This window comes from Rattus rattus, chromosome 2 (genome assembly GCF_011064425.1).
Source record: "Rattus rattus isolate New Zealand chromosome 2, Rrattus_CSIRO_v1, whole genome shotgun sequence".
Lineage (NCBI taxonomy): Eukaryota > Metazoa > Chordata > Mammalia > Rodentia > Muridae > Rattus > Rattus rattus.
The window spans coordinates 150,245,000-150,271,961 of NC_046155.1; the positions used below are offsets into that span (position 1 = coordinate 150,245,000).

General features: G+C 49.9%; 1 protein-coding gene across 3 annotated transcripts in view; it reads right to left on the reverse strand.

Moving 5' to 3' along the window:
- Nav2 (neuron navigator 2) overlaps positions 1-26,962 on the reverse strand; it is a 368,060-nt gene that overhangs the window by 11,721 nt on the left and 329,377 nt on the right. For 2 of the 3 annotated variants that reach the window (XM_032893545.1, XM_032893544.1), the window contains 13 exons: positions 25,498-25,643; positions 22,791-22,799; positions 22,226-22,398; positions 15,340-15,493; positions 14,166-14,328; positions 13,193-13,293; positions 10,550-10,645; positions 9,111-9,279; positions 4,213-4,448; positions 1,676-1,830; positions 1,401-1,472; positions 478-674; positions 82-200 (listed from right to left, as the gene is read on the reverse strand). In XM_032893545.1, the coding sequence (XP_032749436.1) occupies positions 82-200; positions 478-674; positions 1,401-1,472; positions 1,676-1,830; positions 4,213-4,448; positions 9,111-9,279; positions 10,550-10,645; positions 13,193-13,293; positions 14,166-14,328; positions 15,340-15,493; positions 22,226-22,398; positions 22,791-22,799; positions 25,498-25,643 (1,790 nt within the window). The remainder of the gene's footprint in view (positions 1-81; positions 201-477; positions 675-1,400; positions 1,473-1,675; positions 1,831-4,212; positions 4,449-9,110; positions 9,280-10,549; positions 10,646-13,192; positions 13,294-14,165; positions 14,329-15,339; positions 15,494-22,225; positions 22,399-22,790; positions 22,800-25,497; positions 25,644-26,962) is intronic. The other variant, XM_032893546.1, reaches the window with a different exon arrangement.

The window sequence follows — 26,962 nt, forward strand, 5'->3', positions numbered from 1 at the left end:
GTGTGTCATACAGAAGACCCCGTAGGGTCACGAGCATTGGGCACACAAGTCTGAGGAAGCCAAAAGGAGTGTGCTTCTCACCTGGAGTCCTTCTCTGACAGCTTCCAGGAGGTAGGGGATTATGGAGTAGTTCCACAGGTCGGTGAACCACACTCTGGAACCATCCACGTCAATGGGACATGACAGGAAGAGACGGGGACCTGGGGAACACAGTGAGATACATGAAATGTGGCAGGGTGGTGTAAGCTTCCTTCATTGAAGGAATATTGGATTCGCTAAGTAGTGGTGAGGCTGATGATGGCTTGAGGTGTCCCTCTGCCCTTCTTTATCTCTGAGGACAGCATGACATCTGTGCTGTGTCCTGTCCCGGCCAAGACCCAGAGGATAATACATCAGGGAGTGAGGGCTCTTGGGAGACCACACTACCTACGCCTTCCTCCCATCGGCTTGCCCCAGCCTGCCTGGCCTCCCACCTACCGATGGTGACATCCGACGAGCTGTGGGCCTCCAGGAAGCGGTTGAGGTGATGCCAGACCTTCGGGATCCAGTTGATGATTTTCACCAGCTCTGCATTGCGCACCTGCCCACTGATCTCCGTTTCCATGAGCTTCCTCCTCAGGAAGCGGCCAAGGAAACCCTTCACGGGCTCCGTGTGGTTGGCGCAAAGCACCCACCTGGGAGAGTCAGAGAATGCCTTTCAATCCCAAGGACACCTAACAGGCACGGCAAAGCCTCAAAAACGGAGAGTCTGAGGATGGAAGGAAGCTGAGCACTCGTGGTGAGGGCTATATTTAGCACGCCCTCGAGGGACACCTGCCTGGTGACCAGTGAAAACGAGTGCAGCGTCCAGGCTAAGATGATGACGTCTATCCCCTACCTAGAGGCACGGTGAGGGTGCTGAGTGATACCAGGGCAAACTGTGTCATCCATCATCTTGCATGGAGATGGACCACCCTTGGAGGGAAGCCCAGCCGTGAAGGGGTCACAGGGGACAGAACTGGCAGCTCCACAGACCCTGCTACGTGGGGACATTTAAAGGCACACGCCATCGCTGCTCATGCTGAATAGAGGCAGGGACATATATGGCCACAGCTGCCTCCTGATACTGAACCAGTGACCAAGAGTCACAGAGGCCAGGGTGCAGGCTTCTGCTCTGACCTGTGTATGGCTCTGACGTGTGTATGGCTCTTAGGTTGGGTTCCCTGAGCCCGTTTCTTCACTGGAAACACGAAAGGTAAAATGGCCTTATACGTAGGCACATAAGGTCGCTGCGAGAACTAAATGAGGTGAGCTGGAGAAAACGCCCAACAGGAAGTCTAGCCCACACCAGATGCGCTAAGGGGGCTGAGCACTCACCATTCTACTCTCCATCTGCCTGGATGAGGGGCTGGGAGCCTCACCTGAAGTTATGATGAAGCTGCAGGTTAGGGGTGGAAGAGGTAGCCTGGTTCATCGTGCCGATGATGTAAGGGCTGTAGGGAGCACAACGTGAGAAGCCCAGAGTTAGAGGTGAGCTGCAGAGCAAAGGCTCACAGGCCAGCAGACAGACAGCTACCCCACCCCACCCCTTCTGGCTGTGGATTCAGCATTTCACTGTTCTGCTAGCCTGGTTCACCAACACCCTCCCCTCCCCCGCCCCCACACCGCTACCCCTGAGGTCTAGAACCCCCTTTACCATTTATGGTATTTGCAGTTAAGCAGCCCGTTGAAGATCTCGCCCAGGGAGCTCACGTGGTGCAGGTTGTCCAGGATGATGACTAGAGGCATATCCACGGCATTGTTCTCGCTGTTGCACTGGTCAGCCAGGTTGGACAGATACTGGCGCAGTTCCTACAGAGGCCAGCAGAATGAGCTTGGAGCAGGCAGGAAGACCCACGTGCTCCAGGCCTTCACTGTCTAAGGCGAAGGCAGGGAGAGGTCTCCCTTCTGAAGTCACACTGTGGCTACGACCTGAGAACCTATCTGTCACAGGGCATTGGTGTGGTGCTCCAGGGATACTGTGAGCACGGGACATGTAAGGCCTGTGGTGGTCTGCCTCCTGGCACTTACAAAATGTCTGCTGGAGGCCTCCTTTTATCCTCTGTGCATGTGCACACAGGCGTGTGCATGCATCTGCATGTATGTACCTGTGTGTGCAGGCCAGAGGACAAACTTGAGTGTTCCTCGGGTGAGGTACCATCAACCCTGTGTTTTGAGACAGCGTTGGTTGGTTCTCTCTCTCTCTCTCTCTCTCTCTCTCTCTCTCTCTCTCTCTCTCTCTCTCTCTCTCTCACACACACACACACACACACACACACACACACACAGGAGGCTAGGCTTTCTGCCTGATGAACCCCAGGCATCTATCTGCTTGTCTCTACCTCTCCAGCACTGGGATTATAAGCAGGCCATCTTACCCAACCATTTTTGTTTCTAATGTGGATTCTGGGACATCCCAGCCTATAGGTCCAGTTTTTAATTCCCACTTGACCCACTTGGCCACTAATTTAGGAAGCTATCGTTTCTTGTTCTTATGCTAATTTCCAAGTAGGCTCCTGAAGTCAGGTGTCTCATCTTCAGCTATCACCAGAGCATTCTCCTGAGAGCGAGCTCTGCAGAAGTCACTGGAGCAGAAGAGGTCCCAGCCACATGTAAGTGCTGCTGGGTAGTGCTCTGAACGATGGGAGAGCATGTAGGGTAGGTGAGTCTGTGTGCACGGGGACCTGTTAACCTCAATGGTTGTCTTGGTTGCAACTGCACCTCAATGGTTGTCTTGGTTGGAGACTGGAACAGCCCAGTGTGTGTGCCTGGGTCAAGGCTACACACCAGGAAAAGACACAAAGAATGGTGCAGCAGAGAAGACGGCTTTCCAGAGCCTCCTGAGGGGAGTCTGACGACATCACTTAGGATACACATGGGGACTTAGGCGGTGTGGTAACTCTGTGATGGATGGACAGTGATTAGCTCCTTTTTACAGAATAAGGCATAAAGCTGGGTCACCAGCCTGAGACTACACCAGGGGTAAGCAACAGGCTGGGTCAGACTCTGATGCCTGTGAGAACCACCCAGCTACTTGGTGGGCAATGGTTCCTCCGCGTCTTACATGTGCATGCCTCTCTAGGCTCCCCTTCAGAGTCAAAATGCAGCTGGCTCATGAAAATGGTCCAGGTTTTCCTCATTCTTTCAGCCACTGATCACCAGGGCAGATCTCCTGGTTCCTTCCCATTTAGAACTCTTATCCCTGTTACCCAGCCCTGCAGTGCACGGCTAGCCGTGCTCTACATGGACGCTCTGCCCATGCAGGGAAATGGGATCAGCTTGGGCACAATTTGCCAGCCACTCACCACATGGCCCTCCTTCACTCACCCACTTCTAAGCTGCTGACAGAGAGACAAGAGCTTTTCTCACCCCTCCCTACATCAAAAGCACTCGGGGAACCAGTAAGGAGGGCCGATGACCATGGATATAAGTAATGGGCATGAGATCTAATCTCAGGTGTGTGAGATGAGTCCTAAGGCAGAGGGGCCTTTTCCAATTCGCCTTTGATGCTCCGGGTGTGCTGTGTCAACAAAGCTAGAAAGCACAGGCTCCCACTGTATTGTGGAGGATGGATGGACGGATGGATGGATGGACAGATGAACAAATGAACGAGCAAACGAAGGACATTGCAACAACCCTTCACAGGCCCCCAGCCAGGACCAGGTCAGACTCTATGTCTCCACTGTTCACTACGTGGAGTGATGGAGCTGGCTACTCACAGGCCTCTGAGACTTCAACCAGAGTCCCACTACCAACACTTAGTTGGTCTGAGCTGTGTTATGGGACAAATGTCCTTCAAGCTGGAGACAAAGACAACTTGGTTTGAAGAGCCCTGTGAGGACAATTTGCTGCTCATGGGATAGGCGTCATCAATGCCAGCCAGCCGTGATTGTTGTTATTGGTGATACTGTTGTCTCATAAAAGGTTTTATTTGGGGAAAAAAAAAAAGTCCAGTGAGCACAGGCTACCCTCTTGGTGAACTTGACATATCTGAAGGAGTCACTCTGTGAGTGGACAGGTTTGACTCGCCCCAGACGGTCCTGCCTGGGAGGATCTGACTCAAATTGCTCACTTCTGCAATCTCCCAGGCTGAGCCCCTTGCCTGGTTTTCTAGAACGGAGACCTTGAGATGCTCACAGTGACAACAGTATTCAGAGAGCCCAGTGTGCATCAGGCTCTGGGTGACCTCCTCACCTTGCTGGACTTGTGGTCCACATTAAAGGTCGCAATGACGCCATCTGTCAACTCCCGTCCTTCCCGGAGTACCACGTACTCGGAGAGCCGGTTGGCCAGGTAGGTTTTGCCAGTGCCGCTGGGGCCCGAGAGGATGATCCGCCGGTGCTCTGTCAGCAGGGAAACGTAGCGCTGCAGGATGGGCTTGGGGATCAGGGACTCGAACACCAGAGAGTCTAGGCTATTTTCCGTGAGCCCTGTTTGAGAGAGATGGGGAGGGCTTGAAGTTAGGAGAGAAGGCTAGCTCTGAAATCCCTCTTCTTGGTAGGCCTAAGACTCCAGCCCATGCATGCACGATGGAGGCTGAGAGCTCAACACTGCTGCTGTAGGCAGCCACCCTCCTGGTCACCAGCAACTCCTGCTTTGGGCTCTCTGAACTCTGGACTCTGTCTGCCTGTTAGCATTTACTAGCCTTGTGGTGTCTACCTCAGTTGATGCCTGAGTCTTGCCCACCCATGTCTGCCACGAACCTAGGCTGCTTCTTTTTTCTCTTTCCTGTCAGGCACCAAGCTGCCCACACATAGGTGTGCCTGGAAGGCACGGCAGGAATGCTAGAATGAGAATACGGACTGGCCGGCCTAGACTGAGATGCTACACGCTGAGGCCTTTGACCTGCACCAACTACAAATGGAAGCGTCTCTCTTCTCCTTTCGTATCTGGGACAACCTCATTAGCCACTTGTTGGTGTTAAAAGGATGGCTCTCAGAGTCATGCTTAGTCAGTAAAGGGGCTTGCCTTGAAGGCATGGGGACCCAAGTTCAAGCCCCAGATCCCACATAAAAATAAGGGGTCAAAGCAACATGCACTTAGTCATACTAGCACTACGGCGGTGGAGACAGGATTCCTGGGCTCGCTGATCAGCCTAGCCTAACCTAGTTGGCAAATCCCAAGCCAATAAGAGATGCTGTCTTAAAAATCAAAGTAGACAGTAATTCCACTCAAAAACTCCCTTCGAAAAAGCCACTCTGTGTAAGTGGTTAAACCAGGAGGTGTTCCTCTGTCATCCAACAGCACGTTCTTTCCACTCAGGGCAAAGACACCTCTAAAGCACTTATGGGTTTGTTTCTAGCCCTTCCCTAACCACCAAGGCAACCCCTAGGAGCAATGACTACTCCCAAAGGACCATGACAAAGACCACATGCCTCACCAGGTATACAGTGGAGGGACTCTTGTCTAAATTTAATAACAGGGGCCTCCACAAGAAGGACCACAGGAGGACAACCAGTAGGGCACTTGGCAGGTACGTAGCTTGTTTTGGTGTTTTGCACTGAGATTTTCGGAGGGTTCGCTTCAGAATATGCAAACTTGTGGGCCAGCAAAATGGCTCTACATTGGCCACCAAGCCTGAGACTCCTCAGTCCAATCCCTGGGACTCACATGGTGGGAAGACAAAAGGAATACAACCAGTTCCCAGGAGTTGTCCTCTGACTTCCACGGGCACTCTGTGTGAACGTGCATATCCCCAACTCACATCACATCACACACACACACACACACTACTACTACTACTACAATAAGATAAAAAGATTATGCAACCTGGCCTTGTCCTGGTCTCATTGGTAACCATTGCTACTCCCTTTCGTCAAAACCCAATGGGACCCTTTGGTCAAAACCCGATGGGGATTTGGATTTAGTGTTCATCGTCTGTAAGATTTAAAACCCCTGATCCTGGTGAATGCTGAAGCTGACGGCAGCCGCAGGCCAGGCTCTGTGGAGTGCCACTCTTCTCCAGGGGTGAGCCATCTTGTCACTCATTCCACGCACACAGCTTTACCCCTTGCTGTTTGTAGTGTTCACTGGGAAACATGGAGGTGACACTGTGTGGACCCCATGATGCCATGTACTTTGAGTCCCGGTTGTAAATGGTTCCCTTCCTTGGGAGTTCCTGTTTTTATTTCTGTACGCCTAGCACCTCATCCTGCTTCCCCTATGGCAGGATTCTTTTTTGTTTTTTTGTTTTTTTCTTTTTAAGATTTATTTATTTATTATCTATGAGTACACTGTTGCTGCCTTCGGACACACCAGAAGAGGGCATCAGATCCCATTACAGATGGTTGTGAGACACCATGTGGTTGCTGGGATTTGAACTCAGGATCTCTGGAAGAGCAGTCAGTGCTCTTAACTGCTGAGCCATCTCTCCAGCCTCTACGGCAGGATTCTTTCTGTCAGATCCCACCCACCCTTTAATCTGCCAGTGGGCTACGGAATGTGACTTCCCCACTACTGTGGACTATATCCCTTCAGACCACAGTCAGGATGAACTCTTCCTTCCTTTTGTCATCTCTGGCAAGTGTAACTCTTTCAGAAAGAAACCTGGTACTAAGAAGGGCCATGGGTGTGAGAACCTCACTATCGGAGCTCAGGCGTCTTGACAGGGTTTACAGAAGGAGTTTGGAAATGCTGGGGACTTCAGGGCAGAAAAGGCCAAGGAAGCCTCGAGCAGAGATTAGTGAGCCATTCCGGCGGGAATTTGGAAAAACCAGAATGTGTGGAGAAATCTGAACAGTGAAAGTGTGCCTCAGGGTGCCTGGTGGTGGGGGGCGGCGTGACTCCATTGGGAACGGGGCAAGTTCATTCTTGCTGCATTCTGGCAGGGACCCTGGCTGCCTTCTGCCCTTATCCTGGAAAACTGAATTGAAAAGTGAAGGACAGCAGGACATGGTGTCCGACGACTTTAATCCTAGCACTCGGGAGGAGGAATCAGGCACGTCTCTGTGAGTTCCAGGCCAGCATGGTCTTCAGTGAGTTCCAAGAAAACCAGGGCTGTGTAGGTAGAGACCAGGGCTATGAGGAGGGAGGAGAAAAGATGGGCTGTGGCCATTTGAATAGAAACGGCTCCCATAGGTCCTTAGGGAGTGGTCCTAGTAGGAGATGTGGCCTCGTTGGAGGAAGTGTGTCACGGGAGCAGGCTCTGAGGTTTCAGCAGCTCAAGGAAGGTTCACTGCCATTTGCTCTTCCTGCCACCTGCTGATCTAGGTGTAGGACCCTCAGCTACCTCTCTCGCACCAAGCCTGCCCTGATGCTGCCACGTTCCCACCATGATGATAACAGACTGAACTGCAAGCCAGCCCCAATCAAATGTTTTCCTTTATAAGAGTTGTTGTGGTCATGGTGTCTCTTCACATGGATAAAACCTTAACTAAGGCATGGATTAATGTGTTTGGTGGAGGGGATTTCAAGGCAGGAGAGCACTCCGGTTGTGGCCTGGGACTGCTCACCACTGTTATCTGGGTCTATAGTGAAAAACAATGGAGGGTGGAGTGGGGGGCAGGAGGATAGGAAAATGTGGTTTGCTGGGGGAAGGACTTGGGTATCCTTTTTACCCAGGCACCAGGAGCCTCTGAAGCCTTGGCTCCTGGAAGTGTTAGTCTTAAAACATGATAGGAAAGGAACTGTAGAGGGCGCTTCCCTGCTCACAAACAACTGTCTGGGAGATTAACTACAGAGTCAGACACCAAGGACCCACTCTAACTGCAATTCAAAGGGAAAGGGTCCACCCCAGGCTGGTTTCGTCTGCTTTGTACTGGTTTTGCAGGCATGCAAGATGTCAGATTGAGGGGGTCGTGGAGCTTGATTTTGTGGCTCTACAGAGTTGATGAGGCAATGTATGGCAGGGTCGGAATCTTGGCAAGGAGAATCCCTGAGAAGCCACTGCAGGAAGCTATGAGGCGGGAGCTTACACCGCAACAGGGACCCAAGGATGTTGGAGAGACCAGGACCATGAGACTGAGGAAAGCTTTGGGTACGGAGTGGAGCTGACTGAAGAGAGAGACTGCATGCCAGGGCAGAAAAGGTGGAGGGACAGGGTTACCTAGGCCCTGCAGAACTCAGATGATTCTGCCACGAGTCTAAGATACTTGATGTGTACCATTAGATCTTTAACTGGCTAAGTTTCAGTCTTCTTGGTCCAACGTTCCTTGCTTTAACCCCATACCTCCACCCCACAACGAGAATGCTAATCCTGGGCCATTACATATTTAAAGTGTATATAACCTGCTTTTACTTTTCTTTATAGTAGTTCACAGTTTGCCTTGGATCTCAGATGAGACTCAAGCTTTGGATTTTTAAACAGTCTTAGAACTATGGGTTTTGTTGTTGTTGTTGTTTTAAATCATACTGAAAGCATTTTGCATTATGAGATGGCCAGGGATATAAAGGGACGGGAGAACTGGAAGGCTGGGGCCATAGTGTCCTGGAGCCCAACACTTCCAGGAGCCAAGGCTTCAGAGGCTCCTGGAGCCAGGCATCTGGGCAAGAGGGATACTGAAGTTGTTTGCAGCAACCTTCTTGTAGCCTCCAGTAAATCACAGTTTCTCCATCTGTAGAATGGGCTCGGGCCCAAGGCTGTCTGGTAAGAAGCCTTCATAGCTTTGGCAAAGTGCCATTTTAGCGGGGTTATTAAGGAGTTATTAGTCTCTCATCATCTCAGTCATAAGGCTAATGGGATCTTTTGATGTCTAATTTCAGCAATAAACTGAAGTGATTTGTTTCTTGATGGTGTAACTTGCTTAAGTTGGAGTGGTTGAGGTAAAAGAGAGGGGAGAAAAAACAAACAAACAAACAAACAAACAAATACAGCCCACACGCCCAGAGCAAACCTACAAAGACCTACTTTGGCCACTGGAAGTCCCAGCTTTTGCAAGTAGCCACTTACTTTTTTCGTTTTTGGGTTTCTTTTTGTTTTTGTTTGTTTGTTTTCAGACAGGGTCTCTCTGTGTAGCCCTGGCTGTCCTAGAACTTGCTCTGCAGACCAGGCTGGCTTTGAACCGGGAGATTGCCTGGCTCTGCCTGCCTCTGCCTCCCGAGTGCTGGGATTAAAGACGTGGGCCTCCACCACTTCTCAGCTGCCACCCACTTACCTTTGACGGTCACCAAGATGGTGGTGTTCTCTCCCACGAGATAGCCACAGGGGAGGAGCTCGGGGGTCTCCGAGGTGTTGCTGCGCTTGATCTCGCCAATGCTGTAGCCGAGAACACTGTCTGAATTCAGCCCCAGCTGGCTCACTGGATCCACATGAATGATGTATTCCTGGAGAAATTAAAACACGGGCCCTATCAGAGAGCCGGCTAAAACCTGCTGGGGACTCCCATTCTCACGGGGGTGATTGAGAGGTGCCCTCTTTTTGTCAGATGGCGCCTGGACTGAAATTAAAGCCATGGAATACTCTGGAAACAACACCCTTGGATCCCGGGCCTCTTAAGGCACAGATTTATTTGCTTAGGAGTAGGGGAAACAACTCCCCCGCCCCCAAAACAAGACCATGAACATTTAGTCTGGGTGAACCAAGCATAGGGCAGCTTTTCTTAAATTTGGCTGTAATTTTAAAGGCATCGGGGTCTGTGAACGGCACAAAGAAATTCATAAAAAAGTAAGGGATGTAAAACTTTTCCCCATGTTGGCCCAGCAAAGCCAGAGAGCAAAACAGCTGTGTAACTTCAAAGTATTCAAAGGTTTCATTTGCAACGTGTCCCTTTGGTGTTGACTGTGATGGCTAGTCACCTGGAGACAGCCACTGGTCATGTCCAGGGCAGTTTCTGGATGAGGCTAATTAGTCTGATAAGACCTACCCTAAACGTGCATAGGACTATCCTACGGGTTGGGGGTTTTGGACTGAATGAAAAAGACGAAGCAAGCCGAGTACCGTCAGTTATCTCTGCTTCTGACTATGGGTGCAGGGTGACCTGGCATTCCGGCTTCCGTGCCTTCTCTTAAACGGCAAACCAAAACGAAACCCTTCTTTCCTTAAGTTGCTTGTAGGTGTACATGTGCACATGCATACACAGTGTGCGTGCGTTCTTGTGTGTGTGTGTGTGTGTGTGTGTGTGTGTGTGTGTGTGTGCAGGAGAGACAATATGGCAAACACCCAATCCAGGGGCGTGACCACGGCAGCATTCTTGACTGGTAGGACGTTACTGTCTGAGACTGCAGGGCTGGTATGGGGTGCTGTAATGGGGTGCTGGGCATGTATGTGCAGTCCAAAGGGCAAAACTGTACTGCCTGGGCTTTAGCCTCAGGTCAGAGACTCTAATCTTACTGAAGAGGACATAACCATAGGGATGCCATTGTGAACAAATGTTTACTAGCTGGCTAGACATTGCCAAGGGCGGACAACAGAGAATGGCCAGTCAGCCATCTGAACACGCCACCATCCTCCCATGCCCTGGAGGATCAGGAGACAAGTCCTGGCAATGTATGGATGGGGAGGAGTGAGGAGGGCAGGAAAATAGCCGGGTTCTGGACACAAAGCTCTCCTCCCTCCCCACGCCCAATGCTGTGGTTTGCTTCTTGAGACACTTACTTTGAACAGCCGTCTAACCACCCCATCGAGCACGTCCCACTTTGTTTTGCCACTAACTCCAATGCAGCCAATGAGGAAGAGGTGCGGTCTGGAGTCCTAGGGGTGAGGAGACACGGGCAGGTGAGAAAGAGCTGGCTGTAGTCTGGCCAGGTTGGGCAGAGGCCTAGGCATTCCAGTGCTTCCAGAGAACAAACCCCATTCCTTTCCATGCCAGGCATGACTCAGCTGGCACACCATAGCCTTAAGCCTTGTCCCTGCTCTGGTAAAACTGCAAAGGGTGCGGGAGACTTAGATGGCCTCTCTGGTACCTGAAACCATCAAGCTAGGTGCAGGCCTAGCAGAGGGCGTGGACTCCAAATCCTTGACAGCAACTTCCCCCAGCTTCTGTCTGCCAGAGCCCCGGTTTCAAACCTTGCTCAAGAACTACTCACCTTTTCCAGGAAGCTTTCATGATTCAACTGCCTGTCTCAGAGCTACTCTGGACGGACCCAGACAAGGATGCCTTCTCAGTGTTCACACCTCTAGGGTCAACTGCCTCGTGTGGTATTTAATGAAGTCTGTCATGCGGTTAGAACTTCAGAGAGAATGTCTCTGTTCTTTTCCTTTCCTTCTTTCTTTTTTTGAGAACCTCCTGCCTCTGCCTCCCAAGTGCTGCGAGATTAAAGGGGGTGAGCCTGGCTTCTTCTACCTAAAAATAATATTTATTACTTTCCTTCCATTAAAACTTAAGACAAGCTCAATTCAGAAAATTAGTAAAAGCCTGGGAAGGCCGCCAACAACTCTTATTTCCCATTCCTTGTTCTTCTGCCCCCACGGGAGGGGCTAACCGATCACGTTAATGGAAAGGATGCCGAGAAAACATTCCATTCTGCTTGTTTTTTTAATATCCTGCATGCCTGTGAGGACGTAGCTAGGGCAGGGGTGGGTTTGGGTGTTGGGCTCAGGCATGTGGCCGTTCTAAGTCAGCAGAGGGCAAGAATGCCAATCCAGCAATGACAAGGTCTGACACCGCTATGTGCCTTGTGGTCTTGGGTTTCTTAGTGCACGGTGGGGATAACACTGTGGTCAGTGACCTCTTGGATACGAGGCCCTGAACAGCAACTAGAGGAAATGGCTTACCATCCTGTAAGAATGTCAACTATGACCCTGAGAGCAATGAAAAGGAGAATCGGTAATATGGAGGGGTGTTATCTGCCTGCACAGAAGAATGCTGGGAGAATGAATTCTAACTTGATAGGCTGGGCCTCTGTTAGTTGGTTTTTTTTGTTTTTTTTTAAAGATTTATTTATTATATATAAGTACACTGTAACTCTCTTCAGACACACCAGAAGAGGGCATCAGATCCCATTACAGATGGTTGTGAGCCACCATGTTGTTGCTGGGATTTGAACTCAGGACCTCTGGAAGAGCAGTGAGCGCTCTTAACCAGAGTCATCTCTCCAGCCCCTGTTAGCTGGGTTCTTAAGGTTCCTTTCCAGCCAGCCAGCTCTAAAACACCCTATGCAAGTCAGCCACACAGTAACAAAACTGGCAGAGAACGGTCTGGTTGCAGACACTTTGTTTTGATGGGTGTTTGGTTCCCCAACTGTCTGAAACTATAACAACATGGCTAGCTAGAAATACTATGAAATTCTTCATGTGGTCTTTTCTCATTTTTATGGCTAAGGTCATCCAGGGCACCAAACAGGACTTACCCACTAAAATATAGCTCACCTTACAGCCCTTCGCCTCTATATAGGAGCAGTCTCTGGGCAGATATATGTTGGAACAGAACTCATACCAGAGGCATCCTCTTCTGGCATGGGTGACTCAGGATATCCCTACCCACCCCACGCTGAGACCCCATGTGCTCCCTAGACTTGGCTGAGGGTCTCCTGTCTCCTAGCATGGTGAATACTGTATCTGTAGCCTCTGAGGAGCCAGAAATGGGTCCCAGGTTGGCTAAGTCTAGTCAGCTTCCTCCTCTGCCTTACCAATAAAATGTTCAAAGCTGCCTGGGACATGCTTCAGAAAAACAGTAAATCCAGAAAAGCCATGTTGGAGAGCATGAGTGTTTACTAGTGCTGAAAACACAGGAGCGTACTATAGGAAGCTGCTTTTAGCAAGTTTTCTCAGTCTTTTGAACAAAGAAATGACGTACTCTTTGCTCGCTTTATGTCAAAGGACAGTCAAGGAGTGTGGGCACAGGAGGGAACACAAGGATTGTGGGTGTTCAGAAGTTCTGTGTTTTCAAAACAGTCCTAACTATTCTACTTTATCTTTACATTCCTTTTCTTTCTGTGTTTTTTTTTTTTTTTTTTTTTTTGAAAAACTGTGATGCTATCTATGTATGGAACCCAGGGCTCTGTACATGCCAGTAAACATGCTATGTCCCCAAGCTCCTCCTGTTAACCTCTTACAGTATCTAATTTATACATTAGGCTCTATCACTCATAGTCATGCAGTATATCACAGCATGTTTTGGCTCCAGTATACTCAGCATCTCCTGGGTCTTGCAATGTGTCCCCTGTGAGGAAGGGAGACTATGGTATCAAGAAAGGTGTTAGCATTTTCCCATCGCCTTAGGTCTCCAGTCAAGTTGCTAAGCTAGGCCACTTCTACCTGGGGAAAGGACAGGCGAGCAGGGAGAGAGATCCGACTAACCTCCTTCCACTTCATTGCCTCCTGAAAGCTGACAACTATCTTAACATGCCTGCCTCCTTCCTTCCGAGCCGAGCATTCACCAGTGTCATCCAGCAACATGTCTGCGAATGGAAAACATCAACAGCCTTAGGCACGTGGGGACAGCAAAGCTGCTTCCCGACACCTCTGCCGCCTGTGGGCACAGCGGCAGGACAAACCAGGTGTCAGGGTGCAGGGGGAGGCGGGGGGGTGGGGTGGGGGAGAAGAGGATGAACAATGAAATCACAAGAACCAATGGCGGGAAGACCGGGGAGCCAGCAGGCTGACGATGCATCTTGCCGGATGGAAGTGCAAGGGAGACTCAACCAAACAACAGCAACAGTAGCATCATGGGTTAAAAAAAATAAATAAATAAAAGCGTCAGCCTTGAAATGCTCACAAAGGAAACCAAGGTGCATTCTGGGATGATGTGCCAGCCTGGAGTCTACCCCAACAGCCCGAAGGCTGAGGGCCGAGACACGGCCCCTGCAGGACCTGCTACGGAGAGGTGCACGAGCCATGGGGCCTGCAGATCAACGTTTTAACATGGATTGAGCAGAACTCAGCGTGGTGGGTGAGGAGAAACCCAAGTTCATGATCTGAAGAATCTGGGGGTGCTGGAGCAAAGCATGAAATACTCTAATGGCCGGGCTCATGTTGGTAAGAGATGCACACCCAGGCACACACACACACGCACACCCAAAGTACACACAGGCCTGCTACCCCTCACCATCAGATCTGTGGACCTGGTCATCCTGGGGACTGGAGTGCCAGTTGCAGGCCTCCCTCTGCCCTCGACCCCATGAGTCACTCACCCAGACTTTATAGACTCAGCCTGTCTCCAGCCTGTGAGCCACTCAGTCAGGCTGGTATGCACGGCCTGCTCCTGGTCCCACAGGCCACTTACCCAGGCTGGTTAGACGTGACAGGTTCCCCCAGCCTGTCAGCCACTCACCTAGACTCGTAGACTCTGTGAGGTTCAGGCTATGCTGTGAGAGCCCTAAAGACTGCCTTGGGGAAGCAGAGATGGACACCTGGGAGGGGGCCCGGCTGCAGCCACTGCCTTGGGACTCGGACTTCAGTCGGTCATTCTCGGCTTTCAGCTTCTCGATTTCACTCTGTAAAGGATGCGGGAGAAACTGACTTACTAGACGGTTGTAATGAACGGATCGGGCCTTTTCTGGAGGAAGAATCTGGAAGTTCCCGGTACCAGGTAGCTGGGTCAGCCAAACTCAGGCACACCCTTGGGGAGACTCGGCAACCTGGCCCCCTCTTCTCTGTCATTCAGGACTCTGACAGGGCTGGCCCCCATTTCATGGCGGATTGGTTATTCAGAAATTGCCCTGCTTGGGGTTTGCTGCCCGAGTGGCCAGGGTAAAAAAAGAGTCTTGCAACCAAAGACATTTGAGAGCTTGGGGTTGTGCTTCGCAGCTCCACGGTTTCTCGGTGCCTTAAGCTGTTTGCTTTGTGACTCTGAGAAGCACACGGCATATTCTGGAACACAGGAATTACGGAGTTTCCCTTCCCAGAGCCTCTCTCACAGACAGGTGCTCCAAGGAATGTTCATTGAGATGCTGCTAAATGAGTGAGGTCTCAGTTAGCACACGCCATAGGAGTCTTCTATTCTATAGTTGTCCATAAAGAACCTAATGCATGCCAAACCATGGTACAAACGACTGGAATGCCTTCAGTCCACAGCAGAAGGTGCGGCTCGTAAGAACCAGCCTGGAGCCATCTTTAAAGGAAGCCATTGGCTCTTCGAGCTGCAGGCCGTGGAAAGGTTTGGGATGAGGCCCTTGGAGGAGGGGTCTGGTTTGGACTGACAGAGGATTCTCAAGGGGGAAGGAACATGATGAAACAGACTGTAGGGACACAAAGCCAGTTATCACAGCTCTCCATGAGCAGCGTGCATAAAGTGAGCTAGAAAGGCAGACTAGGCAAAGGGTAGAAAAGGAAAGCAGAAGGCTTAAAGGCCAGGGTAGGGGACCACCTTTGAAGGAAGAGGCAAAGTGAAGACACACAAGGTCTGATGTGAAGACTCACTCTCTAAAGAGAAGAGCAAGGGCAGCAGCAATGGCCAGCACACCCCTCACCCCAGGCTGCCACTCTGAAGTTCAACATCCACTCACCTGCATCCTGTTCATGGCCTCTCGGAGCTGGTCCAACTGGTGAGCGGAGCTGAGCGCTTCCAGGCGGATGTCTGTCAGCTTCATCTCCTTGTCTCTCAGCTCATTTCGTAGCTGCATGACGGTCTCGGCTTCGCTGTCCATACACTCGGAAATGCTGGGGGAAGAGGACGTTACTGGCAAAAATATCCGAGTTTCTTCACTCGGCCCTCTCAGAGGTCCACAAAGGTGTCCGCCTGAGGTCAACCATCACTCAGTGTTCAGCGCTGTCATAAACAACTGGCTCTCCCTCCAGCCCCTACCACGTCCTCATCACCAGGACCAAACAGTCCAGACCAACCAGGAACAGAGACGGACTATGTGTCTCTACCTGTGTAGAGCAGTGGTCACCAGAAGGGCTCTGCTGTATCTTTCTCCAGCATTGCGCTAACAGAGGTCAGTAGGAACAGGTAGACCAGAGCAGTCTACCTTTGGGGTTGAGCATGTACATCCTAGAGCAGGCTCTAAGAGTCAAGAGCAAAGGGTGCTGTCTCCCCATCCCACCCCTGGCCAAGTGTGTGTGTGTGTGTGTGTGTGTGTGTGTGTGTGTGTGTGTGTGTGAGAGAGAGAGAGAGAGAGAGAGAGAGAGAGAGAGAGAGACAGAGACAGAGACAGAGACAGAGACAGACAGAGAGACAGACAGAGAGACAGAGAGAGAGGGAGAGAGAGGACTTAAATGAGTAGACAAGAGTGAACCTTATTTTTATATTCTAAAATCTCACTCTTTGAAGTGTCTAGAAAGATTTGCTGTTAGTCCTCCAGGCCCTGTCTGCTTCCTACACACATTCTTATAATAAGACAACAGCAGATTTGGTGAGGAAGATCCAAGACCATGAGGTGACACTGACTCCAAAGCGAATCAGGGTTCCTTGCCCAGCCACTGGGGGTTTTATAGAACTCGTACAAGTCACTATGGGTGGAAGACCTTAAAAGCCACGGTTATAGGCTTTGGAAGGGTCAGTTCTACTAAAATATAGTTCTGTGATTTCTGAAGGATGTTAGGTGATTGGGCGTGACTTGGATTGAAGATGGGAGAGAAGGAAACAAACTCAGAAAACCAAAGCTCCCAAGTTTGAGAGCTGGAGCTGATGACTGCCTGGGAGGCTGTATGCTTGGCTTGGGAGATGGCAGCCATGTCAGCCCCTCCCTAAAACTCAGGGCTGGCTTAGAGGCCAAACCAACCCTACACATGAGACAGGCTGAGGGCCCAACCTCGGCTAAAGCTGAAGACATTCAGACAACTGTTCAGAGAGAGGCGAAGGCTGGAAGGAAAGCCCAACACTCGAACGGACGTAACTTTCCAAGGCTGTTTAACTGGCCCGAATGTGAACTCCTTCTAAGTGACAAAACCACTTCCTACTTTTTCAAACTTACTGATTTTCCAGTTGGGTGGGAAGTCCGTGCTAGAATCCTAGGTAGCAGAGGCAGGAGGATTACAAGTTTACACTTGTTTGGGAACAGAGTAAGGTTCTGTCTTTTAAAAAAAAGTTGCTAATGGGGCTGGAGAGATGGCTCAGCAGTTAAGAGCACTGAGTGCCTCAGCAGAGGACCTGGGTTCAATTCCCAGCACCCACATGGCAGCTCGCAACTGTCTGTAACTCCAGTTCCAGAGGATCTGACGCCCTTGCACTCATAGACATGCAGGAAAAACATCAACGCACATAAAAATGAACTAATCTTTAAAAAAAATTACTAACTGTGGAGGGAGCATCTCAACGTCAGTATACTCTTAAATGAAAGTGCATGCATGCATGCATGCACACGTGCACTCGCGCACGCGCGCGCGCACACACACACACACACACACACACACACACACCCCAGAATGTTATTACCCTCTTCTGAATCTGAATCTGCGGAACTCAATATCTAAAGGCTCTTTCCCTAGCTCTCTGTGCTCAGAGTGGCCTACAGCTTTTCGGGCTGAATTGCAGAGCTGTCTTTTAGCTGAAGGGATAAGCTGGAATCCAGGTCTTGCTGAGAATGTGGGGTCTGCTCCACGCCTTGGCGTAAGCTTTGGATCTGTTCCCTTGTTCTACTGGGAACTCCACTCCAGGTGTTGCACTGGGGCCTGCTCTTCTTCTCTAGAACATTCTCTCAGAGCTTCTTCCTGACTATGTACATCATAAAGTTTTGCCTCTCAGGGACTCCATTAAAGGAGTAGGGTATCTGTCTACTTCCAAAGCCCCTCTGAGACTTAATCCCGAACCTTTGCTTTAATGATGCCTAGAGATGGGACTTGGAGGAAGCCAGTGGCATTAGATGAAGTGACGGGAGTGTGGCCCAGTAACTGAAGGAGCGACTTTACTGAGTGAGTTCCTTTAGAACTACACTGTTCTAGCCTCATCCCGAGTGTTCGGTCACGCCCACCCCCACACAGTAGGTATGTGGAAGTGTTCTCTGAAGTATCTGAAGCAGATTCTTCGATTACCTTGTACACTGCCATGATTCCAATTTTAAAGTGGGGAGAATGGGCGCAGGGCCACCATTGTGCCCAAGGTCACAGTATTCAAGCATGGCAATTCAGGATGAAGTCTGGAGGAAGGGGGGGGGTCGCTTAACTCTAGGCTCCTGGATTATACCCAGCAGCCAACCAAAGTAGGCCTCTCTACGTCAGAGACCATGAACTAAAGTGACCTGACATATATTTTTTTTCAGCTCCTAGCACATTACTCTATCATCTCCCTCTGTCTTTCCAGAAGTGGGCTGGAGGCATACCCAATTTTAAATGCCTGGAGTGTGGGAAATGCGGCCTCCCCACAGCTGCCATTGCCTTCACCCACAGAGGAGGGATTTCTCCAAGCCTAACCCCTTTCTCTGCCTTTGGCTTCATCTTTGAACTCCTTCTCCAGCCTACATTTGTACATTTTCACAAACCTTTCAAGGTTGGAAATGAGTATTTGCCCTCAGCCCACCCTTTGGGAAACGAGACCCAAAACAAATATTTCCAATGTCCACGGAGGCTGTGGAATGTAAGAAAAGGGCAGGGGAGTGAAGAACTGGCCCTGCCCCATCCCTATGGGGACAGTGGTTTGGAAGACGATGTCTTGCTCCTCTCTCCTTTGATGCTGCAGCTTCCCTGCCTCTCTGATGGGCCACCCAGCGGCCTGTGGCTGGGGTTTGTACTCCCTCTCTCACGCAGTTCTTCCCTCTGCTCCTGGGTTTCCTCCCACACCACTGGCCACTGTGCTTTTTCTTCCTAAATTTTGAATGTCAGCACATCAGAGCTAGTCTCAGCTCTCTGCTTTCTCTCCAGTCCACTCAACTCAGAGTTCCCATTTTTCCCAGATGGGCCCATGTCGGAGCTCCAGGCTGGCTGACGTATCCATACGAACATCTCACACGTCACTTGACTCAAGCAGACGTTCAGATAGATACCAGCTGTGGTCTGAATGTAAGATGCTACCCTTGACCCCCAGCCACTTGTGCCGAACACTTTGTTCCTACCTGGGGTGGCTGTCTGGGAAAACTGTGAAACTTTTAGGAGTTAGAGCGTCACTGGAGGATGTGAGTCACTGTGGGTGAGCCTTGAGGCTTTACAGCTCAGCTCGTACTTCCTGTCCACTCTGCTTCCTAACTGTGGACGCAATGCAATGTGACCAGCCACCTCATCACACTCCCACTTTCATGTAGGCCCCACTGTGATGAATGGCACCCTTTTAAAACTACAAACCAAGGGGCTGGAGAGATGGCTCAGTGGTTAAGAGCACTGACTGCTCTTCCAGAGGTCCGGAGTTCAATTCTCAGCAATCACATGGTGGCTCACAACCATCTGTAATGGGATCCGATGCCCTCTTCTGGTGTGTCTGAAGACAGCTACAGTGTACTCATATTAAAACAAAACAAAACTACAAACCAAAAGAAACCTTTCCTCCCTTAAGTTGCTTCTTCTCAAACCAATAAGAAAAGTAACAACTACACTAACCCACATCCCACCTTACTGGCACCCCCCCATCACCACAGCAACAAACACCCAAGTGTCTCTAAATCAACAGAGTATCCACCACAGAGCTGGGTAGGAGGAGAGACAAGAACTAAAACCCGAGAATATGCACAATGGTAAGTAACAAAGTAGCCGAAAGGGTTGGGTGGTGGTGGGTGTTACTTTATGCAAGAAGATGGCGGGCCTCAAGGATAAGATCACCTTAAACCTGAGGAATAAATACTCAGAAGGAGAGAGAGCAGCAAAGGTTTGAGGAATATAACTGAAGGGTTCACGGGACAAAGCAGTCGAAGCACGGAAAACGGGGCTACGCCTGTGATTCGCCCCCTCCTCACTCCTATGCCCTGTGTTGCCTCCCACAGAACTCTCATTTCTGCCTAAGATTCCTCTGCACTTTGCCATCCCCCATGCAACCGGATGAGGCCATACTCATTTCAGAGCTCTACATGCTATAGCCTCACTTCTCTCTCTGGCCTCACCCCACCATGCTGTCCCTTGAACATCTTACAGCAAGCAGACTACCTGCCCTCCCCCCGCCCCTGCAGACTTATCAGGCCATTTCCACATCGAGCTTCTTATACCATGGATTTCTTGGGAAGACAGCCTGCTCAGTGTGTTTGATCTGTGATCACCAATGTCCATTTCCGTTTTTGCTTGTTCCCTAGCAAGGTGGTATGGGCTTTGGATTCCAGACAGTGAAAGTGTGGTAGGAGTGGACAGCTGGGTGTATCCTGCAGGCCTGACCCACAAGACCCTCCCATAGGACCTTGCACACGTGCCTGTCTCCTGACCAGGCTGGACAGAGCACCGCTGAGCAGAGGTTCTTAGTCAGGGCAGGCTACCTGCTGAGAATGTTCTGACCAGGCTTTGGGTGAACCAGGAGGAGAAAGTTAAGCAAAGCTTCTGGGCTTCAAAATCAGGTTTGTCACAGCGGCTTGTGTTTCTGACCAGAACTAACCAGTGGTTCTTTCTGTTACAAAACTCTGCTGGAATGCCCCCACTCAAGAGGGGCCTCCCCTGACCACCCCATGAAAAGTGGCTGCATCCCACATTCATTCTTAGAATTAACCCTTGGAACAAACTGCCTGGATTTTCTAGGCTTCTCTGATTACTGTCTACTCACCCACAGTAGATGGGATCGAGCTAGCAAGGAATTATAAAAATCTGGGACACCATTGTAACAGAACCAGGTATGGTTCCTGGTGTGTGTGTGTGTGTGTGTGTGTGTGTGTGTGTGTGTGTGTGTGTGTGTGTGTGTGTGTGTGTGTGTTGGGGAGAACTTGGGAGTGGAATAAACTGTATTGTTCCATGTAGGGATATATTTATGCCACAAAGCATGGTCACCCTGTGATAGGCATCAGGCATATGAGACCTTAGTCCCTAAAGAATGTTGGACTCAGTGGCCTGTTCTTACTGACTACTGGATACCAGGTTCATGTCCAGGAATTGATTTTAGACAATGCACTCCTTTCTTCTCTCATCAGGCAATGCTGAGTCAGGATGCCTGGGGACGGATGGTGGAGACCTCTGCCATCTTTACATTTTGGGAATCCCATGTGAGAGGGGCTTATACTCTCAAGTTCGTCTTCTCTTCCATTCAAGAGACTACAGCCTGGCTTGGTCAGTGCTGCCTCCTTCCTAACCCAGGTCCTTCCCACTGGACTCCTTCCAAAAGAGTAGGAAGAGATCTCCATGGAGACCCTTTGTGTCACTGAGGGGCATTCAAAGATGCAGGTTAATTTAGGTGCTGTCTTCTCCATCCTGTCTTCCATATAATCAGCTTGCCATCCCATCTGTATTTCCTGAGGCCAGTGCTAAGCACCTGTCAGGCCACAGCCCTCAGGAGGCTGCTGGGTTATGCAGACTTAGGATCAGCTCCATAGGCGTGGCCTCCTGGGGATGAAGGGTGGAAGGCAGAAGCCCTTCAATGCACAGGGTCTAATTGTCTCCCATAAGAATGGTGTGAGGGAGATACACAGACCTCCAACAGAGAAACCGAGCTATGCATGACAGATCTCATCCTCTCCCTGGTCTTCTCTTGGTGGCTGCTCTGGTCAGGCCCGTGGGTCCTCACTGCTCCATCCTGCTGATATCAACTCTTTCTCTCTGGGCTGCTTTTATCTGGTTCTTCACCAGGGACCCTAGGCCTACTGTAAATGCTCAAGGGGAAGGCTTTCTCAGTGCTACAGGAAGCCAACTGGATCGGGTTCTGAGCTGATACTCAGATACTGAGTAGGTATCCAATTTTCAATACCTGGTCACCCCAAGCTCTTTCTGCTCTAGACTCTAGAGCACTGTGCTCTTAGGTAAGGCTCAGGACTGCCTCCCTACGCTCAACTGGAACGAGAACTCAAATAAAAGTGAGAACCATGCGGGAGGACAGTGCCTGGGCAGACGGCTGTTCTCTGTGTAACTAACAGCTCCTAGGTGTCTCAGCTGTGCCTCCAAAGAAAGAGGCTCCAAGTGCTACCTATCCTGAACTCCCCAAGGGGCAGCTCTTGGGATGAAGACCCCAAGCCCCCTTTTGCTTTTTGAGTTCTATCCTTGGAGAAAATGAACACCACCAGGTTTTAACCAAAGAAGAAATGAATGATCGAAATACCTTACCCCAGAGAAGCCAGAACCTCGGTTAAAAACTGCCAACGCTCACCCAAGCATCCCCCCTCGTATCAAAATGGTGGAGGCGCCGTTGCAGCTGTTTGTCTTGCTCCACCCTCAGCATGGGATAAGGCGAGCAGACATTCGAAGAGAACTTAGCCTGCTGACGGGCAGCGGCTGATGGTGAACAACAAGCGTACCCCGATGGAAGCAAAGCCTGGGGGATCAGGGCCATGCTTCACGACAGGACTCCCGGCCATAAGAGAGGGCTCTTGGGAGCCAAGGGTATCGTCTATTGGACAGACTTACAGGGAGTTTGAGTGGGCGTTCCTCAGCAGCGGGGTAGAGCCTGTGGATCCATTGTGTGGCAGTTTTGGTGAGGAGGGCAACGAAGAATCCGTCATCTCCTCGATGTCTGAGTGAGAGGATGCTGACTTGGGGGATTTCTTCTTTCCAAAAGCTTGCTTGAAGGAGCTGCGTAACTGAAGACACAAGACGGTCAGCCAGGTGGAGGTGAGGCCCGGGCAGAGGCATGCTTGCAAAAGAGCAATTCACCGGGACCACGTTTCCCCCATCAATGGCAAAGGCACCCAACTGCTCTGTGGGATCAGTGCATTCGGGGGTGGGGAAGTTATTTGGCATTGACAGCTCAGGCCAGGCCTGTGTGTGTGGGGGGCACATTCCATGCCTACTCTTTGTTCCGGAATAGGATGCCAACAGCAAGACAGAGCCTGGCTCAGCGGGTGCGTGTGGAGAGATGAGGTTACACAGCAATAAAGCGGGATGCTTGGATGTGGGGACAGATGCGGATGAGGTTAGTCATACCAATGGATGGGTTAGCTTGGTATCTGATATCAAACTTGGTCTCGCTTACCTCATTGACCTGCCAGAGAAAATGCAAGCAAAAAACGGGGAAGGGGAAGGGGAAAAAAAAAAAAAGACAATTTTTAACAGAGAAAGCCAGTGACAGGGAAAGCTTAGGACTTCTCAGATGCGGCACGGCTCATAGTTCAGACCACACAGAGGCTTCTAGTGGGAGTGGGACGCTCCAGCAGCATGGGCTGGGTTGGGGGGTGACGTCTTCTTCCATCACGAAAGGAAGGGGGAGAACAAGCTGAGGGGGTCTCTACAACTGGAACTCTTCCAGCTTCTCTCCACTTGCAATGGCTTCCAATGGCTTCCCCTGCTTTCCTGCGTGCCTGGTTGCTCCCCTGCCTCTTCCCAACCATCTCTTATTCTGAGCGGCAGCAGGAATGCACATTTTATTTCTGCAGCCATGGGAGGGACTGGCGTCTGCATTGGCCCCTTGGGTCTGTGCAGCTCTCTGCTGCATTCACTTAGGGGGTTCCTGCTCTGCTGCCATGAGAAGGGAAATCTAACAAGCAGAGAACCTGGCCGTCTCACTTCCTACTTGGGAGGCCCATAGCTGTCCATGTTACTCATTAACCGCCGTGGAAAAAAAGCAGAAAAGGGGCAAGGTCACTCCCCAAACCCCAAGGCAGACATGGAAATTCAGATGAGAACATGAGAATTAAACGAAATTCTCCAAGGGTCTTGCAACTTTTCTAGGCTCCAAACAAAAATAACCATATGTCATACCCAAAAAACGTATTTTTGGTGTCATTTCCTTTTCCTGGGGCCTTTTTTTCCTTCGGAGAATTTAGTCTAGGGATGTCCTTGCTTGTGAGTCATGAAGCCTCTCCCAGTGGATATGTTTCATATCTGACAAGCCACTCGGCCAGCCTGTGGGCGAACCCAGCCCACTGCCCTCTCACGGTCTACTGATGCTCCTGTTTGCAGACAGGAGTCATAGCACCAGGCTCTGCCATACAAGCCAGAGAGGTAAATCCTCTAGTAAAGTGCTAGGTGAAAGAGGGAGTTACAAAATTTAGACAGAGATTAAGCTCTGGGGGTAAGATAAGAATGTTTAATATCTGTCCTTCCTGGCTTCTTAAGTAAGTGAGAACTGTCTAAAAAAACAACATAAGTAAGTTTCAATTCTTGGCTAGAAGAAAACAGCCATGAATTATTTTTCTTTCCCTTAATAATAATAAAATAATAATAATAAACATTATATAAATATACTATATAATAATATCGTTGTTATTATTATTGTGTATGTGGGGGGTATGAGTAATACCACCACGCATGAGTAGATGGCAGAGGACAGCTTTATGGAGTAGTTTCTTTCTATCTTTATGTGGGCTCTGGGGATCAAACTCAGGCTGCCTGGCTTGCACAGCAAGTGTCTTCACTGCTGAGCCAGCTCACTGGCTCCATACTTCTCAGAGATAACTTTCCCACCATTTTGGGAATCTGACCAGACAATATTTATCAACTGCATATTAAAGAAAAAAAAAACCCAACCAGAACAATAAGAGGATAACAGGAAGATGGCCTGGTAGGTCACCTCCAAGGTGAGTTACCAAAAACCAGCATCGAAGATCCCCCAACTCCCTGCTAACTAAACCTCGCCACCCATCCAAGATGACACAAATGAGGAAGATGTGGATGGTATAAGGGACGCGATGCCACATGAAAGAAACATGACAGTGTCGGTGCTAAAAGGGGACTCTGTGAGCCTGGCCACTTCGGATCTACCCAGGGTGTTCTTGGTGAGTAATAAACCTCCCTCACCATCTTGAAGCTGTGGCAGTAGTCATAAAACTGGGCAGAAGTGCTTGGGACATTCCTGGAGAAAGCAGCCCTCTGCACTCCAGGCAGAAAATCAAGAAGCAGTTTAGGATTATGGATAGCGACTGTTTTAGACTCAACATTCTGGGGTACGAGCTTAAACTCGGGGCCCCTGACCCCATAACACTGACAGTATGAAACATACCCATACAGCATAGCTGTGAAATTCTCAGTGAGAACGTTGGTTTGATATTATACAAGGCAATTACATAAACAACAGCCCCACAAGAGTAAACACCTATGGTCCAAGCAATTGGAAGGCAGAGGCAGGACTGTTGCAAGTTGGGGCTAGCCTGGTCTACATAATGAGTCTGATGCCTACACAGTGAGTGAGACCTTGCATAAAAAAAGTGTGTGTGTGTGTGTGTGTGTGTGTGTGTGTATCAACGAGTAAAGATAATGGATAAGGATAGGATAACTACTGATATATGCTCAAAGAACTACTTTGGCACTAAGAAGAAACTATGAGCAATCTTGCTAAAGGCTGCGGGAAGGGGACGTAGCCCAGCAGGGAAGCACTTGCCTAGCAGGCATGAGTTTCATCCCCAGGACCAAGGACAGAATAGTAAATAAGGGTAAAAGACCCACTAAGCTGTAGTGTCTGTGGCCAATGTAAGATGAGAAGAAAATGACATATATATGAAATGAAAGGTGGGCACGATGGTCTCATGAAGAGAAAAACCACAGGTGGGACTTATCAATGCCACTTTTTGCTGAGCACAACATCAGTTTTGGAAAAAGGCCTACCTCAAAGCACTTCCTTGGATCTACTCTCCAAGGGTCTGTGGTTCTGAGGTTTGGGAGGCAGCCTGGCCTTTATCTGGGGACATTTATTCCAAGAGAGACTGTGATCCAGTCCCTGGGAGAGTCTAGGGATGTGCACTCACCCAGTTTTTCCTCTTCTTTTTCTTCGAGTCACTCTCTATGTTACTGCCAACACTCGAATGGCTGGTGGCACTATTGATACTGGAGACACTGTCGGAGGAGTGCTGCCTGCGGATGCGTAGGTCTGTAGCCTGGGCACTGCCATTTCCTGGAGAGCAAAGGCAAGGCATGTCACCCATGAACCTTAGGATCCAATCTTGTGTCCCCAAGAATGGCCTCTGTTGACTCTAGGGCTTTTGTACTGAGGCATCACCTGCAGGCACCACTGCTGGTGTTAAGAGCCTTGATTGGTAATGTCTGTGCCCTCCCTCTTTCCCAGAGGTCATCACCTTGCACTTCACAAATGAGAGATAGAAAGCCTAAGGAGAATCTCCCAACATCAGCTACCTAAGTTTTGACAGAGAGGGAGTTGTGCTTCGAAACACAGCAGGATTCCTCAGTATGGGAGCCTACACTCCGCTCTCTTCTCTTTGGCCACACCAGAGATGGCACCCAGGCTTTAGGCATGGAGTTCCTGTAGCCTCTCCCGAACTGCAGTCTGCTCAGTCAACTCCTTTGACTGTTACAGCCCCACCCTACCAGCCTCCTTTTGGCCCTTTGGAAGCACCAAATCTACATTATCTCAGGCTCTGGATGCCATCCTCTCTTACCTCTGCCTCCAGTGCTCTTTATGGCCAACGCTTTCTAACCCTTCCTGCCTCAACTCCATCACTGCTGTTTCAGAGACCCAGTATCTGAAGTACACCAATGCCAGAATTAACGAGATGGCTGAAATCATGGTTGCAGCTAATTTCCTCCTATGGCTACAAGTGTCTCTGATCCTGAAGAGAGCTTGCCGTGTAGAACCAGACCTAAGGGTTCACGCCTACTTCTGTTCCTAACTATCCTTTGACCTCAGAAAGCTACCATCGCCTCTAAAGCACTTGGCTATCATTAGCACAGTGAGCAAAGGGCCAGAATATACTTTCGAAAGGATGAACAAGTTGAATACAAGGGAGATGTATTGGCCTGGTGTGGAAAACACAGGGAAAGCCTTTTCTAAGTGCAAGGTACCCATTCTGCAGCAATCGTAGGTGCTATTCAAATCGGTGTTGCTAGAGCAGTCTGACATGCATGCCCACTAACTAACTAAAGACACACAAAGCCCAACAATTTATTAAGGCAGATTACTAAGGCAACTAAGAGATGAACCCATTCTACTTTCTCTCCTCTATATGCATATTAAATATTTGTTGAAACATGAGAGACTCCATAAAACACTATGATACTTCTCCATAAGAAACCTTTTCCTTCTGTCTTTAAGACTGGTAACGAGGATACACTACACTAGCCATCTCTGCAGTGGCCAGAAGCAAGCAGATGAAAGGGGTAGTATTCCTTCTGGACTGCCCCTTGGAAATACAATTTGAGTCATGGTCTCTCGCCCCCTAGTAGCAGGGCTGCATCCTGCACTGTGAGAGAGGCTGA